Raw genomic sequence first — 19,596 nt, 5'->3', positions numbered from 1 at the left:
AAACTAGACACAATAAGGAATCTGTGAAAGAAAGTTTGAAGTAATTTGGATACTGGAAGCTCGAGAATGGAAGTCCCAAACGTCAATGATGAGGTAAGTAGCCACTTTGGACTTTACTTAAGAAATACAAGTAGAAATTGATTGGATTTGAGTATAAACCTTAAACTAAGCATGAGTTAAGATAATATGAAAGAAAAACACCAAGAACCATGAGTTAAGACCTCAAACCGATCAAATTGTTCAGAATTTATGAAACATTAAAATAACTCACTAAATGAATTCTTATGCTAATAAAATTTTAATAGTTGACATATTATGACATGTTAATATTAATAGGAAATTTGGTGATTATTGGACAATGTTAAGTAGCTAAATCAAGAAATTGTGCAAAAATGACCTTAATGCACTAAGATGACTAATGACCTCCAAATATTATGAAACTTTGTAGAAGATCTTATTCTATAATGTTTGATGATGTTGTGAAGTTTGAAAGCCATTGGAATACGCTAAGCAGCTAAACCAAGAATTAGGGATTAAAAGACTAAAATGCCCCTAGAACTCCTTATGATATCTCAAGGTCTAAACATCCTCCAAATGACTTGTTACTTTTATGATGTCTATTCTTAAAGAGTATGTTCAAGATTTCAAGTTGATTAGAGTAAGTTTAGAACCTAAACCAAGTTAGGGCATAAGAAACACCTAAAAAAAACCTCAAGTAACCTCTATCCAAGACACAAGACTCCTCTAGAATTCTCCAAAGAATTTATTAGGACTCTATGACTTTCTAGAATAACTCAGGTATGTTACTATGATGGGTTCATAAGCTACCGAATGCACGTTGCAATCATGCCTCAAGAAAGCAAGAAACATATAACATGTTTATGATTGAGAGCCCAAGAAAAGTACCACACAAGCTCTCCAAATACCAAGATAAGATATTACACTTCATGCCTTAAAGTTATCATGATACGAAAAAATGGTACGTAATACTCTAATCATGTCCAATTGTGACCCATGACCTCCCACCACGCAGTGCTTTCAAAGGCCCATGTTTTCCTCTCTAGATGGATGCCCTACACTATGTTTTTCTTAGTAGGATGTCATGTTTGACCTCAAATTTTCCTCACCAAGATGAGATTCCCTGTACCATGTTATGGGTACCCTATTCACAATTTGTAGGATGTCATATTCAAATGTTATGCACCTATCATGTGACCTTCTTAGTCTCTCATGGGGAGTAACCAGGGCCACATTAGGGAAAGATATAAGAAAAGAGTAAATTACCTTAGCCATGAATTCAAAACCTCCTAAGACCTCCCACAATACAAAATGTTCATGACTCGGACTACGTTGCTTGGAACGTATGAAGCCTTGAACGTAGGTATTCAGACTATGCTGCTTGGAATGTATGAAAACTTGGGCATAAGTATTTAGGCTCTATCACAAGGAAAACCCTGGATGAAAATTCAGACTATATCCCTTGGAACATTAGAAGCTTTGGATGTAGATTTTCAGACCGTATTGCATGGCAAGCCCTAGATGCGGGCTCAGATTACGTCACTTGGAACACATGAAGCCTTAGATGTAGGTTCAGACTGTGTCGCTTCGAACGTATGAAGTCTCAGACACAGATTGTCAGGTTCATGACTCGTATCGTATATCCTAGGGGGAGTGTCTTAGAGAACGAATTAAGAACAAAAACAAGAACCTAGAAAGTAACCAAGGACAAAACTATGATCAAGCACTAGAACATGGATAAAGATCCAAGTTCTAAGGACAAGAACCAAGAACCATAGTACTAAAGCCCTTAGAATAGAACCAAGATTTAAGAATCTAAAGATCAAGGTACTCAAGATAGAACATGAGAAGAACACACGAGTGAAGAAAAGAACTAAGAGACCTAAGTACTTAGAACAAGGACCCGTGCAAGACAAAATAGAGTGTGGTACCATAGCATATAAAGGACACGATTAAAAACCTACAAGTAGACTACTTACTAGTCTTTATACTTATTCCATGTTTTCCTGATTTTTCAGGTAAACAAGGAGTTGGGGGAGGTTGGGAGAAGACTCTAAAGTAGGTGCTATAGACAAGCCTCATCTGTCGCTCTCAACCCTTTTCTTTTAAAAATGTTTTGTGCCGGTTTCTTATTTTGTGTTTTAACTAGTATGGTATATTTTAACTAGTTATGTATGAAATTTATATTTTTGATATAATATAAATTATTGTAAATTATGTTTTAAATTCCTTTTGTTTTATGTTCACCAAAAATTTGCCCTATCTTTTTAGAGTCATCAAATTTTGACCCTTCCAACCCACAAATTTGGTGAAGAAGGGAAGCGCCCAAAACGTCCCAAACTCATTCCCCCAATCCTGTCCACCATTGAAGGAGTTTGAAGAAGAGCATGAAATCCAATCCGAGGCTATAGGAAAATTCATCAGGTGAGACATATTCTAATCAGCTTTTGCACATCTAACGATCATTTTTTGTAGAAGACCGCGAAGAGAATTAACCCCAAGAACGTGTGTAATTGGAGAAATTCAATAACAGGTAAGATATGGGGTAAAACTTGAATCCTGATTTATAGTTCATAATACTTAAAATTAAGAATTCGATTAGATTTACCTTAAGGGACAAAATTGAGTTTATTTGATGAAGGAGTCAGAGAACTAATTCACCCAAAATCGAGTTGCCATGAAGTAATTCAACACTTTGTTTTAGGTTGAGTTGCAGGCCAAAGGAGATCCCAAAATTAAACTCAACCACGCCAAGTCGCCTCTTTGAATTTATTACTCTAGCTTGAGAGAATTTTAAGGGGGATTTCTAGTGAAGGAAATGTGGCCTAAGAGTGGGTTAGAAATTCTCTAGGTTTGCTCCTGCGGAAGATTGAGTTTTCTATAAACTTGGAAGATGATAGCTTAACACTGTTGTCCACAAATTAAACTAGTTCTCATTGAGGGTTTTAAAAACTAGACTCTATTGGTGGATGATGGATGATGGCTCTACTTGAATCATGGCCTTGAGTTAGCATATTGATTACTTGAAACTCAAAAGGTATCTGAAACTTATTGTTACTTGAAAATCAAGAGCTAACCTTGAGCTCATCTTGAGTTAGGATAGTCTCTTGATTTCTTGAAAACCAAGGGTGGTCGGAAAGCTTATTTTGAGATAGCACATTGATTACTTGAAAACCAAAAGCTAAACTTGAACTCATCTTGAGTGTGGGTAGCCTCTTAATTTCTTGAAAATCAAGAGCTAACCTTAAACTTTATCTTGTGGTAGTGTCCTAATTACTTTAAAATCAAGAGTCAATCTTGAGCTCATCTTGAGTTAAGGTAGTCTCATATTTTTTTTTTTTCTGAAAACTAAAGGTTATCCTAAAAGCTTATCTTGAGGTAGGGTCCTAATTACTTGAAAGTCAATGATGAATCTAAAGCTCATCTTGACTTAGGGTAGCCTCCTAATTACTTGAAAATGAAGGCTACTTAAACTTAATCAGGAAGGTTACAACACACCCTGATCATGATACTTTATTCAAGGACCAAAAGTGAATACAAGGTATATTAAACTTCTGGACTCATTGGTATCATTTACCTACATAAATTTTAGAGTTAACCATTAGGGGCATTTTAGTCATTTCTCTTTGGTCTTAATTTATACCCCTAGTTTGATTTGGGTTCTAAATTTAATCCAAACATCTTAAAAACTTAGGTAAACCTTCTTGTCCTTATACATAGGATTTACCAAAATCTTGAGTCATTTCAAGGGCTATTGAATCTTGAAATGTGTTAAAGGAACCTTAGAGACATTATGGTAATTTTTCACTCTAACGATTCTAAATTTTTTAATAATCTTTAGACATCATAAAATAGGGCCTCTTATAAAGTTTTATAGCATTCAGAGGTCATTTGGGTCATGATGTAAGTTACTTAAGAGGCATTATGGTCCTTTCACACTGGTACTTGGTTTAGCTCCTTATCCTCATTCAATAACAAAAAAAATTCATATATTATCTTAACACGTCATATTATACTTAGTAATTAAAAAAAAAAAAATTAATCAGAAGTAAAGTCCATTTAATGGGTTATTTTAATGTTACTTAATCATGAGCAAAAACGCTCGATTTTGGTCCTTTACATAATTCTTCTATAATCCTTTTAAATCTTACTTGACTTAAGGTTAATATTGAAATCTAAGAGATTTCTACAGGTATTTCTTAAGAAAACTCTTGATTGGCTACTTACCTCGTCGTTGAAGTTCATGATCTTTATTCTCGAATTTTCAATATATGAATTAAATCCAAATTTTCTTTGGTAGATTCATCTTTGAGTCTAGTTTTGAGAACCTATGTCTTGAGAATGAATTTTGAAAGGGGCTAATTTTGAGAAGAGAGAGGATCTGAAATTGGGCAGATGTATTTTGGCCACTTTTAGCTCTTGAATCCTTCATAAAATTGGTGGGGAAGCTCATTTAGAATGTGTGGGAATTAATTTGAGCAAAAATGACATACCATAACTCTCAAATTTAGAAGAGATCCATGGAAGTAACATCCAAAAACTAATAGCTTCTATCTAAGTTTTAGGCATTCTCATCACTAGATTGTGTCCCAAAACATTCTCCAAAACTTCTTACTTATAGAAGAATCCCGGGTTTTGTAATAGCCCAAAAATAAATAAAGAAATAAATAAATAAAAAAAAAACTTTATAAAAAAAATAGTTAAAATAATAATAATAATAAATAAATTAATTAATTAAAATAAAAATAAAAAAAATAAAAATATAAAAAAATCTTTCCCCACCTCTCTCCCCTAACCTCTCATCCCTTCTCACAATTATCTCTACTCAATCCATCCTTACCTTAACTGAAAAAAAAAAAAAAAAAAAAAAAAATGGTCAGATTTGAGAAGAAGTAAAATGGCTTTCAACCTAAGCAGATTGTAGATTTAGAGATTTTGAGTAGTTATTAGGCCTAAAATCCTATCTTAGATTTCCTTTTCCTTTATAGTTATAAGAAATTAATTTAGGATCAAATCTTTTTTCATATCTTAACAGGTCTGTAATAATCAGATCCCATATATAATTGATTAGATTTTTGTTAGCATTTTAAGTTATACTAAATAAGGTCATAAGGTTAGCTTCAATAAAATTTTAGTTGACTAGTAATATCTGTTTACACAATTGAAAAATCTATTTACATAATGAAAATGATTAGAGAGAGGGAGGGAGATTGAGGAAAAATTTGTTAAACAATATTTAACAATAAACAATAAATATTAGAGGGCAGTGACCTCCTTTAAATTTTGTGTAACAGAAAATATCATAATTTTGATGCCAATGTAAATTTTATAAAGTTCAAACTTGAAACTGATGTCATGAGCTCATATATGTTGACTCGGATTTCAAAGGACGAAATAAAACTTTCATTAAAGATATATTTGTGACAACGACTTAAGCGAGCCAGGTAAGTGACCTTACTATCGGCATGGTTATATTTGATGTTGACACGTGTCATGTGGTTCTGCACGTGTCATATATATTGATATGTGTGAATTTTCTGTGGATCTATATGCTTCCTATATATTATGTTATGTTATAACATGTGGATTGTATGATAATAATTATGGTATGATGTGCTCAAGGATAGGTTTGAGATAGGATACGAGAAGGATGCACAAAACGAAATGTAACGATAGGAGTAAGATACGTTCATGAAACGTTAAGGTTAGGTTACATACCGGAGTGCTATGGATAGGAGAGATTGATGAAAGAATACGGTTAAGTTATGGGTAGAAAGGGATAGGTTTGTGATAGATTGAAAGAACGATAACGTTAGGATACATTCTTGTGATGATATGACTAAGGTACATTACGTAATGATATGTCTGTGATAGGTATAAGAACGTTAAGGCTATGGTAAGTTAGAGAACGATATGACTATGAAGTGTTTACGTTATGACTTGTTTATGATATGATACATTGTATGCTAGATTATTGTGCTTAAGTACGTAGTCATGTGAACGTGAATGTATACTATGTATGCTGTTTAGTCTGATAAGATGTGTAATGCATGTAACGATATGTTGTTCTTGAATGGTTATGGCATGATTGTACGAAATGTTTGAATGTAAACCGCATGAATTGTATGACATGAAATACGGTAAACTGTTTGGAATCATAACCTCGATAGGAATATGTATGAAATGTAAATTGAAAATGAGAAAGACATGAAGCATGGAACGTGACAGGGGGGGTTATGTTCATTAATGATAAACGTAGAAGTAGTGGGGACCTCATGCATTATGTGTGTTCATGCATATGGGGGATATCCCTATCCCATCACGAGGGTACGGACGCGTACATCCAATGGCAGGACAACGATCGTTATGCTTTGCATAGCGCTGCCGTGACGGTTACTAGTTTTAACGGGTCCCGACATAAGGGGCTCCTAGAGTATGCCCACCGGATAAGGAAAGTGGCCCAACGGTGTGCGAACTAGCTGGTGAGCCCATACTTGCACATATGGGCTGTGTGTAGAGTATATGATACACGTTCACAATTACCCGTTAGGACAGCACCGTAGGGAAAACAAAACGAAACGAAACGAAAGATAGGTCCCATCATTTCATTGCATGTGATTGTTGCATTTAACCTCAATAGTGGGGTCACTTACTAAGTATTTCTTTAAATACTCAAGTCATGTGCTACTATATTTTCCAGGTTAAGGCAAGACATTCCTGTACGGCTGACAACGACATCGCAACTCGAGATCATGGCATATGCATAGGAGGTATTTATTTTCTTAGACTTAGACTAGAATATGATGTTTTAAACTTAAACGCTTATTTATTTTATTTCGGGTCTTTTGTTGTGTCGTTTTAAAGATGTTTTCGAAACACGTAAGTCCATGGCTGTGTTTTAAGTTAAAAGTTATGTTTTATGGAATTTAAATCAAGTATTCTGCCTTCAATGTTTATATAATACATGAATTAAGTAGAAAATTTTGGGTTGTTAGTTCCAGAATCATGTTAGGTTGGATCTTGAAAATTATGGAAGGTACATATAATAAAATTTACTTAGTTTTGAATATCAGTAGAGATCTAAAGGACCTCGATTCTTGAACATACTCAGTTTTTAGCTTGACCCAACAATTAAATTTCAAGATACCAATCAATGATTTGGTGTAGCTGATGGATTCTAAAATCAAATATGCAGAAAATATAATGACAAGGGCTTCTTTTCCTAATTTTCTATTTTTGAACATTTAACTCTAAAAAAATCCAAAAATTTTTCTAAAAATTATTTACCACTTTTTGGTTATTTTCCCTTCTTCCCATCTTGAAATTTCTTGGCTATAACAAATTAAGAGTCTCAAAGTTTTCTTAAAAATTGTAAAATGACATTTTTATCCTTCAGGCTTACTTTTTCAGTTTATAAATCCTTGTTAGGGCCTTGGTATCTTAATTCTTCTCCTTGCTATCATTTAAATTTTACTTGGGCAACTTAAGCTTATCCAACTATCTTAACTTACTTGGTCACTTTAAACTTATCCAAATCCAAGTATCTTAACCTAACTTGGGGGGTCTTACATCAAACATCTAATCCCTTGCCATTAATAATAGGACCCAAGTCTTGGTACGTCTTTGTGCTTTGTCGCTGGAATGTGTAAGGGGGAGTCATGGGCATCACTTAACAACTCCATCAGGATCTTCTCTTTCTTGGGGATGAAATGCTTAATCGGTCTTGCCACAGTGAACCATGGTTTGATGAAATCGAGAATCCTTCTAGTCAATTTGCCTCTTGTTGTTGTAGGATCTTGTTGAGATATGGATCTTTTACTTCAGCATCTAAAGGTGGGTTGGACTGTCGACTCAGCCAATCATGTCTTGCTTTCCTTGTCAATGGTTTCTATTAGGGCTCTCTACGTATCCTCCTGCAGCTCCTTCTAACTTATGAATGCAGATGAGTTAGTCGTCTTCCTATTTAGTGCATTAGCTGTCACGGTGGTTTTGCCTATCATATAGAGGATGTAACCCCCTGAAATGAAGGGAATTAGCTCCAACAAAAATAAGCCACTCAAGTACGACCTAAAGGACCTAAGGAAAGAAACTAAAGGATTAAGTAAGGACAAGGGTCTTAAAAAAGTTATCTCTATCCCTAAACAAGTAATCTTACGGAGTTGAGATATTTGGAAAATGATTGGAAGGGAAAAAGTAAGCCAAAAGATGAAAGAGTCATTTTTTCAATTTTAAGGAACTTCTCAAATTTTTAATTCCTTTTCTAGAAGGAACTTCGAGATACTCAAGAAGGGAAAAATGACAAAAAAAAAATGATGAAGGATTTTTAGAAAAATTATGAATATTTCAGGAACAACAATAATAAAATATTCGATAAGTGATAAATTACCAAAATACCCCTAGAAGGATGGATAATTACACAAATGCCACTTTGTTAAGCATCAGAGCATCTATCGTGACTATCTATACAAAATCTCTCGAAACTCAAATCTTAGTTGTTGGATCTCCAAATTTGGATATGTCTAGAACACATACAAATCATCACATCCAACAGCTAGTATTCAAAACCAAAGTCGATAAGGCTCTGATCGGAGCTGATATTTTTGACGAATTATCTAGAAATTTCAATGAATCACAACGATTATGGAGCTCTCATTGTCGGTTTAAGCAACTCCTATAAACTCTGAGGTTGGGGCAACAATATGGAATAAGAATCGAAGAAAGTCAAGCTCTCAATCGAAGGCATTAAGCGTTTAGATTTTGGATCTTCTACTCTCGTATTTCTTCTAAATTTGAGAGATTCTCCACCATTTCTCTTCAAATTTGTTCCTACAGTTGTTTCTAAACAAGATTACCCACAAGTTCTATGAAGTAATAGAGTGCTAAAAGTGCCTGGAAACCATTCCCCTAATCCAATCTGCCATTGAAGAGTTTCAAGAAAAAATAAAAAATTGAATCCGAGGATATACGATAATTCGACAAGCAAGGACAATCCAAATAAGTTTCTACACTTCCAAGGAGTATTTCCATAGAAAACCACGAAGAGAAATAATCTTGGGAGTGTACCCAATTGAAGGAAATCGATTTTGGGCTTCAAATTAAGGATTTCTTTAGCTTCAGAGAAAGATTTTGAGTAACTTTGATGAAGGAAACGAGAGCTGAAACATCGTAGAATAAGCTACCTAAGAGATCAAAAATCGGATGCGTGTGGTAACTTGTAGACAGAGAGCGATTTTCTAAAATTGGAGACACACTCAAAAAAAGTTCCTCCAAAATAATTCCTTTAGCTTAAGGAAAAGATATGAAAGAGGTTCCATGAAGAAATCGGGCCTTGAAAACCCCTAGAATCGGCTGCCCAATAAAGAATCTCGCGTTTTTGCTTCGGCGAGAAAACTGATTTTGGACGAACTTTGGAGGTGAATATGTTAGGCTACGATCAACAAAAAAGTATGAAATTAATACCAAGATCTTCCTTGTAACACCATCTGTAAGTTTCATGAAGAAATCGAGGTGAGAAACGACGTGATCAAATTTGTGGAGCTCGAGTTTCAGACGATGGCGTGAACGAACGTGCGGGTCTTCTTCCTATCCAAAGGAAGAAGACGATGACTAGATCGGTTCTCATGGAAAATATTATGGTTCTAGAAAGTAGAAACAATAAGAAGTCTGTGGAGGGAAATTTGAAGTAATTTGGATATCAGAAGCTCAAGAACGGAGGTCCCAAATGTTGACGATGAAGTAAGTAGCCACCTTCGACTTTTTGTTAAGAAATACTTGTAGGAAACACTTGTAAACCAAATATGAATTAAGGATATATGAAAGAAAAACTCGAAGAACGGTGAGTTAAAGCCTTGAACTGACCAAATTGTTTGAGATTTAAATAAATTTAAATTAACCCACTAAATGAACTCAGTTGCCTATGAAATTTTAATGTGGAGCATATTATAACATGTTGAGGTTATATAAGAAATTTGGTGGTCATTAGATAAGGATAAGTAGGTAAACCGAGAAATGATGTAAAATGACCATAACACCTTCGATTCATGACCTAGATGACCCCCAAATGCTATGAAACTCTGTTTTTGATGATGCATTGATGTTTGAAAGCCATTGGAACTCGTTAAGAAACAAAACCAAGAATTAGGGGTAAAATGACCAGAATGCCCCTAAGGAAGACTACCTATGAGTTAAGCCCTAAAGTTAATGAAGTTTGGGAGTCATTTGAAAACATTAGGTAGCAAAACTAAGGTATGGGGAAAAACGTACATCATGATCCATATGACTTTACCTCCTGGAATAACTAACGAGGTATCCATGAAATAAGAGATTCCCCACATGTACCCCTGGTCGCTAATAGATGCTACGTGTACAAGATCATGTTGGGCTATTCCTAAGAAGAACTTATAAGTTCCAAGCTTGACCCAAGACGTTATCATAAAACCTAGGATCACCAAGAATCTAAGAAAACACCTAGGTTAATGCAAATAGCATGCTTAACAAGTTGCTAGGATCCATGCTCCAAGTAACCATGATCTCCCATCACGAATGGCACCACGAGGCCCCTATTCCACTTTATGTGGGATGCCCTGCTATATGCACCATGAACGGGATGTCATGATGAGCTTATTATTTCCCTCACCTAAATGAGATGTCCTGCACCACGATCTGTCAACAGGATGCCAAGATTATGACGATGCCACCTATGCATTCATGGGGAGAAAACTAAGGGTTACTTTGGAAAAGTTTTCAGGGCTAAAACACGATGCATGACATGACAACCTATAAGGCTTAGTTCCTGAAAACGAAACAAGTAGTCATATCCTAGCTCAAGGTCTAGACATGCTCCAAATTACCAACTATCCTCTATAAGGGTTATTCTATATGACATGAGGATAAGTTCCAGATTTCAAGTTGATAGGAGCAAGTTTGGAACCTAAACCAAGATAGAGCTCAAAATGCCTGAAGAAAACACCCCAAGAATCAAGACCCTTCTAGAACCCTCTGAGGAATCCATTATAAATTTATGGCTTTCTAGAATAATACATGTTAATTATTATGATGGGTTCATATGATTATGAATGCATGTTACAACTTAAGCCTCAAGAAAATAAGAACCTTAGAAAATTACAAGATTGAGAACTAAGAACAAAACCATACAAAGTCTACAACTATCAAAGTAAGAAGAATGCTAGGTACCACTCAAAGATAAGGGACGAAAGTCCTCAGACACGAAAATTCAAGAATGCTAGGTAATATTCTAAGCATGTCTAACTGTGACCCATTACCTCCCACCGTGTGGTGCTTTTAGAGGTCAATGTTTCCGCTTCTAGGTGGGATGCCCTGCACCATGTTTCCTTTGAAGGATGACATGTTTGGCCTCACGTTCCCTCACCTAGATGAGATGCCCTACGCCATGTTATGGGTACCAGATTTGTAGGATGCCATGTTCATGTATGCACCGATCACACGACCTATATGGTCTATGCCAAATCACGTGACCTTTATGGTCTATCATGGGGAGGAATCTAGGTCCACAATGGAACAAGAAAAGAGCAAGTTACCTTAGCCAAGAATCAAGAACCTCCTAAGACCTCACACGGTACATCATGTACATGACTTAGACTACGTTGCTTGGAATGCATGAAGCCTTGAGCATAGGTTTAAGATTGTGTCGCTTGGAACGCATGAAGCCTCAGACATAGGTTGACAAGTTTATGACTAGTACCGTAAATCCTAAGGGGAGTGTCTTGGAGAACGAATTAAGAAACAGAACAAGAACTTACGACATGATCAAGAACAAGAACAAGAACAAGAAAAGAAAGAGTGTGATACGCTAGCATATCATCAAGGACACGATTAAGAGCCTACAAGTAGGCTGTTTACTGAGTCTTTGTACTCATTCCTTATTCTCCAATTTTTTCAGGTAATAAGGAGCTAGTCGAAATCAGGAGTGGACTCTAGAGCTGGTGCCATAGACTAACCTCACCTATCATTCTTTAGTCCTTTTTGTCTTGTGTTGTTTCTTATTTTGTACTTTAACGATTGTGTTGTGTTTTAAAATACTTTGTATAAACTTTATTTTAATATAATATAAATATAATGTATGTTAGGTTTTAAATTCGGTTTGTTTTATTTTGTGAAAAATTTTACCCATCTCTTTGGAGTCATTGAGTCAGGTGGACCTTAGAGAGGATTTCTATGTATAACTCTTCACCCATTCTAACTTCCTCATTTGCCTCATGTTAAGCTCCTTTTAAATAAATAGATACTTAAGGCTTTTGTGGTCGGTGTATACTTGTATTTACTCTCCATACAAGTAGTGTCGCCATATCTTTAGTCTGAATACTACTGCTAGTAACTCTAAATAATGAGTTGGGTAATTACGCTCATACACTCTGAATTATCAGAAGGCATAAGTTATTACTTTTTCATTATACATCGACATGCATCCTAGGCCTTAATCCAAGACATCATTGTGGACCACAAAGATTTCAAGTTGCCCGGTACTATGAGCTCTAGCACCATCATAAGCTCGTTCTTAAGTTCTATGAAGCTCTTCTCACATGCTGCCATTCATGCAAAAGGTTTACCTGGTTAACTATGTAAGCAATGCATCATTGAGAATTTCTGAATGAAATGTCTGTTGTATCCCATCACCACTATGAAACTCCTGACTGACCTCTGTGACTAATATTGGGTGAGGCCATCCCAACGACTTCTACCTTGGTCGGGTTTACTAAAATGCCTTCTCTCGATACAATGTATCCAAGGACAACAACCTTCTAAAGCAAAATTTCGCTCTTAATTATCCTAAAACAGTGGTAAATATTATAAATTATCCAATAGCGTAGTCTCAATTGAGTAAAAAATGCTTCTAAAACAACGAAAAAAGATTAAACTAAACCGACGGAAGCCAAATTGAGTTGAAGAAGGCGACCTAAATTTTTCTTAATTTGACTACAACATCTGCATTAACTATCCCGATCGATTTTCACGCTTAATGTATCTTAGTTATTTTAACTTGTATTATATTTAAGATGTTGCTAACAAATAATTATTATGAACATATTAATAAAATAGAAATTAACATTGTAAAATGAGCCCAACTCAATACCTATCTTCATAGTATATAAATTGCAGTACAAAAGAGAGATAAAAATTTGCCTTCATAAACCAAAAAATAAAATGATAAAAGAATAATATAAACTTTATTGCATTTCCTCAAGAACACACCAACAACCCATAATCAAGAATTGAAAATTATTATTGTGAAAATATTACAGTAAAGGCAGAAGAAACTGTTAATATTATAATGATACATGGATTTGAGGATTCTCTTTTCTACCCCTTCTCTCTATAGCGTTCCTCTTCGGTAATCTTTGTTGTCCACCATGATCTGATACAAACAAAGGTCAATAAAGGAAATAAAAAAAAAAAAAAAAAGTTTAAAAAGAAATCAAAGGAATTAGGAAATGAGTATAATACCATTCTCCACCCATCTGGGTCGCTAAATCCAGTCATTTTGACGTTAATGGTAGGCACCAAAACTGGCTCCATGATTAGGTTCCCACCCAGCTCTTTGATTACCACTTTAGCAGCCTCAGCCGTCTTGTTTACGTTGTCGGTACTAATATAAAGCTGAAAAATACACCAATATGGGTTGAAGTCTAAACAAAAATAAATAAATAAAATAAAAGGAAAGAAAGGTCGAGAATTGTTGGGAGGGTAGGGCTAATTTAGAGAATGATCGTGGGTTTATAAGTACGGAATACATCTTCATTGGTATGAGCAAAGCCACAAAAGTTTATACTCGAAATGGACAATATCATACTATTATGAAGAGGTTGATTCCTGACGAAAAAAAGGGTTTACCATTGAATAGCCATCTCGTCCATCATTACGAGAGATATTATTTCTTTTTTCCAATTCGAGCATTGTGGTTTTACTTTGGTTTGTTCCATAGCCCAATGTAGCCAATATAAACTGTAAAAAAATAACAATTAACAATTACAAAACTCATTTCATAACGGATGCTTTCATAAAATAATTAATAATAAACTTATTTTACCTCTCCTTTTGAATTGTTTTGCCTCTTAAAGAGTTTCATTCCCAATGCCTGCATAAATTAATATTTCATTAGATAGAACACTAAGAAACCCGTTTATTTTTTGTTATATTTTTTTAAATTCGAAAACTCCATAGATCTCATGAGAGACTCTATGCTATACTTTGTTCGAGAGGAGGATTATTGAGGATGGCTAAGAGATAGTCCCACATTAGCTAATTTAGGGAATGATCATGAGTTTATAACTAAGAAATACATCTACATTGGTATGAAGCATTTTGGAGAAACGCAAAGCAAAGTTATAAGAACTTATACTCAAAGTGAACAATATCATACAATTGTGGAGAGTCTTGACTTAGTCATGTCAATAAAATTCTCAAGTTTCGAACAAACGGTGTCTTTTGTTCGAGGACTTCAGAGAAGGAGTTGAGCCTCGATTAAGGGAGGTCATAGTCTTCAAGAGAGACTTTATATTATACTTTGTTTGAGGAGAGGATTATTGAGGATGGTTGGGAGTGAGTCTCAAATTAAAGTCACAAGAGCTTATGCTCAAAATGGACAATATCATACTATTGGAAAGGTATGTGATTTCTAACCAATTTATATTATAGAATGTAGTGTGTACCTTTGAATAGAAGTTGGCGGAGAGATCCAAATTTTGTACACGAAGCATTATTGGGGAGAGAGGGTCAAGGGGTGAGGGGGTTTGGATGAACTTGAACTTATATCCATCGTGATCTTGCACGAATGCGAATATAGTTTGGTTAACTTTTTCGGGTTCATGAATTACCACTGCACCATTTGCTCGAGCTTGCTCCACAGATTTGTAGACCTACAACTCATGGATAATAGGCCATTAATGAACTGATCTAGACACTGAAATTATGAAAAGTTGGTCCACAAAATAATAATACCCACATTTTGAGTAGCAATTCCAAAGTGCCCAAACTCTGTACCTATAAATACATTGCTCAATCCATCCCCTGCAACAAATGGAATCATGAAACTGTCATAACTTTTGTGTATCAAAATGGATTGAGAACAATAAAAACCAAATCTCTTTTACTCACTTTGTCTGAGTTCCAACAAAAAGTGGGTGTTTTGAGGTCCAAATCCAACAAGGGCATCTTTATAGCCACGATCGGGAAAGTTCCTTCTCTTCAAAAGCTTCATTCCAAAGCCTCGCGTGTAAACTCTACAGATTTAAAAAAAAGATGAGGATGTTTCACAACTCTCCATAGTTCTCATGGGTTTATTTTAGGTTTCTCTAAAAAGTTTTTAAGAATCATAACTCTCCCCATGCTCATTCCCTAAATTAGTCAAGGTGGAACTCCCTCCCAACAATCTTCAACAATTTCCTCTCGAACAAAGTACACTACAGATCTTTCCTTGAGGCCTATGGAGCCCTCGAACAGCCTCTCCTTAATCGAGGCCCGACTCCTTCTCTAAAGTCTTCGAACAAAATACAATCTTTATTCGACACTTCATTTTTTACAATACCTTTGAGATTCACCACTCTTTGTACGATATTTGAGGATTCTATTGACATGGTTAAGTTAAGGGCATGATTCTAATACCATGTTAGAAATCACGACCCTCCAAAATTGTATGATATTATCCACTTTGAGCATAAGCTCTCATGACTTTACTTTTGAACTTCCCAAAAAGCCTCATACCATTGAAGATGAATTCTTTACTTATAAACTCATGATCACTCATTAAACTAGTCACGGTAGAACTCCCTCCCAACTATTCTCAACAAAGGAAACTGAAATGAAAAGGATGCATACTTGATAGAATGGTCGAGATTGGAGACATGAATAACAGCACGAAGAAAACGACGATGGTCCATCTTCACCCAATCTAACACATTTTCATTCAAGTTACGAGCTCCCAAACTGGTTTCGATGATCTGAAATTTAAATATATCCACAAATTAAAAATGTTTGTAAGAAATGAAAGGAATTCAAAACCATAAAGAACGTACCAAAGAGAAGAAGAGGAGCGAGAAGAGGATTGAGGATAGTCCCAAGTTGTTAGCCATTTTCATAGTTGAAAGCTTGCAATGAAAGGGTTGGGAAGTGGAGATGAACCTATTTATAATGTGATATTATAAGATAAGGTGGGCCTTTTACGCGTTTTGACCTAACAATTGTGGAATGGTCAACGTTCAAGATTTTGGCCTTTTGACCTGAAGGATCTCACATTTGACTTGGTGCTTGTCCTTTTATTATTATTATTATTTTATTTGTGTTTTATTCTTTATATTAAAATGAAATTGTGGACGATTTTGTTATTGCTTGCTTTTAGACATTAAAAACCGCCGGTGTTTGTAAAATATGGTCAAAATTATAACGCGCGTGTATTATTAGAATTGCAATAAATTTATATATATATATATATATTAAATCAGATGATGGCTATTTAGTATCACGTTTCATTATTCAACTAATCCCTAACACACAATTCAAAATTGGAATACATGTTATTCAATCATTCAAAAACTTACTAAATGCAAAAATTCTTAAATATTTTAGTTAAAATCACCCGCACTCTATCGATTCACCATGGAATTTGCATAAAAGAATTCTCTAACTTTTATCAAGTTGCTAATCATAAGGAGGAGACTATTGGCAAGATTATTGAGAGTTGTTTATTGAAATGAGGGATGGATAAGTTCTCTGTCACAGTTGATAATGGAAGTTCCAATAATAGAGCTATTTCGTATATTATGAAAGACTAAGTTGGAATTCATTTGTCTTAAAAGAGAAATATTACATGAGGTAACTTCACTGTGATGCATGACTTCATTTCTAGTGTTCACAATGCGGTAGGTAGGTTAGAGATCTCCCAAGATATTGACAAAATTTAAAGATGGTATTGAGTAAGAAAAAAATTGACTGTAAAGTTCTTGGATGTGGCAAGTCGATGGAATTCCACTTATTTGATGTTTGATTATATCTTGAAATTTGAAAAAAGCCTTCTAAGTATTAAAGGAAAAATAATTAGATTATGTTGAGTTAATGACATTTAGTAGTAAATTATAATTTAACATATATATCATATTTGATACTTTATTATAGCTAAATATCTAGATATTTGCTATCTTAGCATATGTATCTTTCTATTTATTGCTCTTTCCATTTATTACTTTTTCTATATTCTTATAATTTATTTGATTATAAATAGAGAGTTTTCACACCATGCTGTCGTTTTAGTAAATATCCTCGTGGTATTAGAGCCCTTTGGGTTTAGCAACCTCGATCCTTCATTTTCAATGACTTTTGAATCCTTTAATCATCGTCTTTCTCCACCACCACCGTTGGCTTTGACACCGCAAGGGTAGTCTCCATGGCCGCCCGAAGTGGAGTCGATTAATTACTCTTCGACTCCACCTTTTTGACCTCCAAATCACCATTCACCATACTCTATACATACAACCTCACCTTTTCCAACACAATTGATTTTCCCTTTAGCCAACGTAGCCTCTTTCATTTTCTTCCTAATCTTCCCTTCATCCTTCATAGAATTTCCCTTAGCCAACATATTCTCTCTCATTTTCTTCCCAATCAACCCTTATCCTTCACAGAAACCCTAATCTCAGGATTCTCATCAGAGTTCTCTTCGAAATATACAGAATCTCGATAAGCCCATCGACCTTATGCAGAGATTTACCTTTGGAATCTGGGTGTCACACTAGCCTCTTCGCCAATCAAGTCGTCGCCGCCCTTCTCACCAAAATTGGCTCCCCCGCCCATTGTGGCGACTCTTCCGGCTTCAACATTGTTTTTGTCCCACTCTAGGTTTCACCTTCTACTTCTTGGGTTAGACATATTCTTGCCAGAGCTAAGGCAGCATCGTCGCTGAGCAACGATCCCTCTTCATGGGTTAGACAAATTCTTGCCAAAGCCAAGGCAGCATCGCCGCTAAGCAATGATCTCTCTGTAGTTTTCGATGACCAAGAAAGTGTTTCTCTACGCCTCCTTCGAACTAGGTTGTCGACATTTTTCACAAAAAGTGTTTCTCGATCTCTCTTTGAATTTTTCAGATCCAAGCTTCACGTTCGTTCAAATCCGACACTCAGCTTGCGGGGGATGTTAAGGGTATTTAGTATTAAATTATAGTTTACCATATATATCATATTTGATATTTTATTACAAGGCTAGATATTTGCTTTCTTATTACCATAGGTATCTTTCCATTATTTCCATTTATTACCCTTTCCATATCCTTGTAATTTATTTGATTATAAATAGATAACTTTCTCACCATTTAGGTGTGGTGAATTAAGTAAAAATTCTCAGTATGGATGCGTACACCATAATATAGTGCTCGATCCTTTCCCTCTAGCGTACAACATGATATAATACTCGATCCTTTCCCTCTATTGGTTTTTGACAACGTAAGCATATGTTATCCCTTAGTCAAGCCTAGAGGGTATGTGGGCTTTCCTAGTGGGTTCATGTGCGCATGTGCGAACCGTGGGTAGAGAAGTACTATACGTCCAACACTACTCCGAGAGAGAAAGTAAAGCCCAAAGAACAATCACGAAAAGATAAGTCAAACATGAACCATGATGACATGCGATTGCATTTTTCAACCTCAACAATGGAACTACTCCGTGAGTATTAGCAAATAAGACTTTATGAAGAGAATTCAATCAATAGAGGAGTTGGAGAAAGTGGATTAAAGACTCTCCAAAACATTCTCCATATTTCTTCCATGTAAGTTTTCTTAAACTTTAATTTTACTTAATTCTAAATATAATCAAAGTCGATTGTAATACTTTTTTGTCGAATTAAACGTCCATTAAAAAAAAAAACCTCCCATCAAAGTTTTGAGATAAAATGCTCATTTCCTACTCCAACGGGGAGTCTACAACTTATATGGAGAAAAACTGTCTTATTTGGGTTCCATGGTCTCCTCTATCTTGTATGGGTTCCATGGTCTCCTCAACGTAAGTAATTGATGCCACCTGTAAAAATATTAAAAGTAGTTTTAGTATTTAAAAATCTAAAGTGATATGGAATCCATGAGAGGAAAAGTTTTGGAACAGATTATCTTGATGATCAAGATCAAGAGTAAAGAAACTCGTGATTTGAATTACTCTACAAAATGTTTGATCAATACTACTTGAATGAGTCTAGCATGCAAGTTCTAAACACAAGAATTTGCAAATTAAAAGTTTATCTCTCAACAAACCTAAAATAGAAACTCTATTATTTTTAATTTCAAAATATGATGTCTAGCATGAAAGAAAAGAAGGCTTCATATAATATTTGACAACCTTAACCTATGTGACATATAATCTCTATATTAAATTGGTTAGTTAATGAGAAATACTAATAATATTTTATTAAAATATCTAGTTAATGATAAAATATGGTAACCTAGGTGGGTTACCATATAACTTTAACTCCTATATTAAAATTAGATTAAACCTGACACACAAATATTTAAATTATAATTAAACAATGCAATGAATGAAATGTGCTTATTAACTCTCTTGGGACTAG

General features: G+C 35.0%; 1 protein-coding gene across 1 annotated transcript; it reads right to left on the bottom strand.

Annotated features, from left to right (window-relative positions):
- Positions 1-13,352: 13,352 nt before the first annotated feature.
- Positions 13,353-16,142, bottom strand: LOC111465077 (lactoylglutathione lyase-like). The gene is made up of 9 exons (XM_023109361.1): positions 16,068-16,142; positions 15,871-15,992; positions 15,151-15,275; positions 14,999-15,063; positions 14,706-14,912; positions 14,084-14,131; positions 13,888-13,998; positions 13,501-13,653; positions 13,353-13,411 (listed from the first exon to the last, which is right to left on the bottom strand). The coding sequence occupies exons 1-9, from the start codon at positions 16,128-16,130 to the stop codon at positions 13,370-13,372; spliced, it is 936 nt and encodes a 311-aa protein (XP_022965129.1). The 5' UTR covers positions 16,131-16,142; the 3' UTR covers positions 13,353-13,369.
- Between the last annotated feature and the right edge of the window lie 3,454 nt (positions 16,143-19,596).

Source organism: Cucurbita maxima, unplaced genomic scaffold (assembly GCF_002738345.1).
Source record: "Cucurbita maxima cultivar Rimu unplaced genomic scaffold, Cmax_1.0 Cma_Scf00028, whole genome shotgun sequence".
In the NCBI taxonomy this organism is placed as follows: domain Eukaryota; kingdom Viridiplantae; phylum Streptophyta; class Magnoliopsida; order Cucurbitales; family Cucurbitaceae; genus Cucurbita; species Cucurbita maxima.
This window is presented reverse-complemented; position numbering and strand designations above follow the sequence as displayed.

Excerpts from the sequence above, each read along its gene's own strand:
- LOC111465077 (XM_023109361.1), bottom strand. The coding sequence starts at position 16,130 with ATGAAAATGGCTAACAACTTGGGACTATCCTCAATCCTCTTCTCGCTC. Across the intron at positions 15,064-15,150 it reads TTTGTTGGAACTCAGACAAA|GGGATGGATTGAGCAATGTA; the intron begins GTGAGTAAAAGA and ends CATTTGTTGCAG. Across the intron at positions 14,913-14,998 it reads TTGGAATTGCTACTCAAAAT|GTCTACAAATCTGTGGAGCA; the intron begins GTGGGTATTATT and ends CATGAGTTGTAG.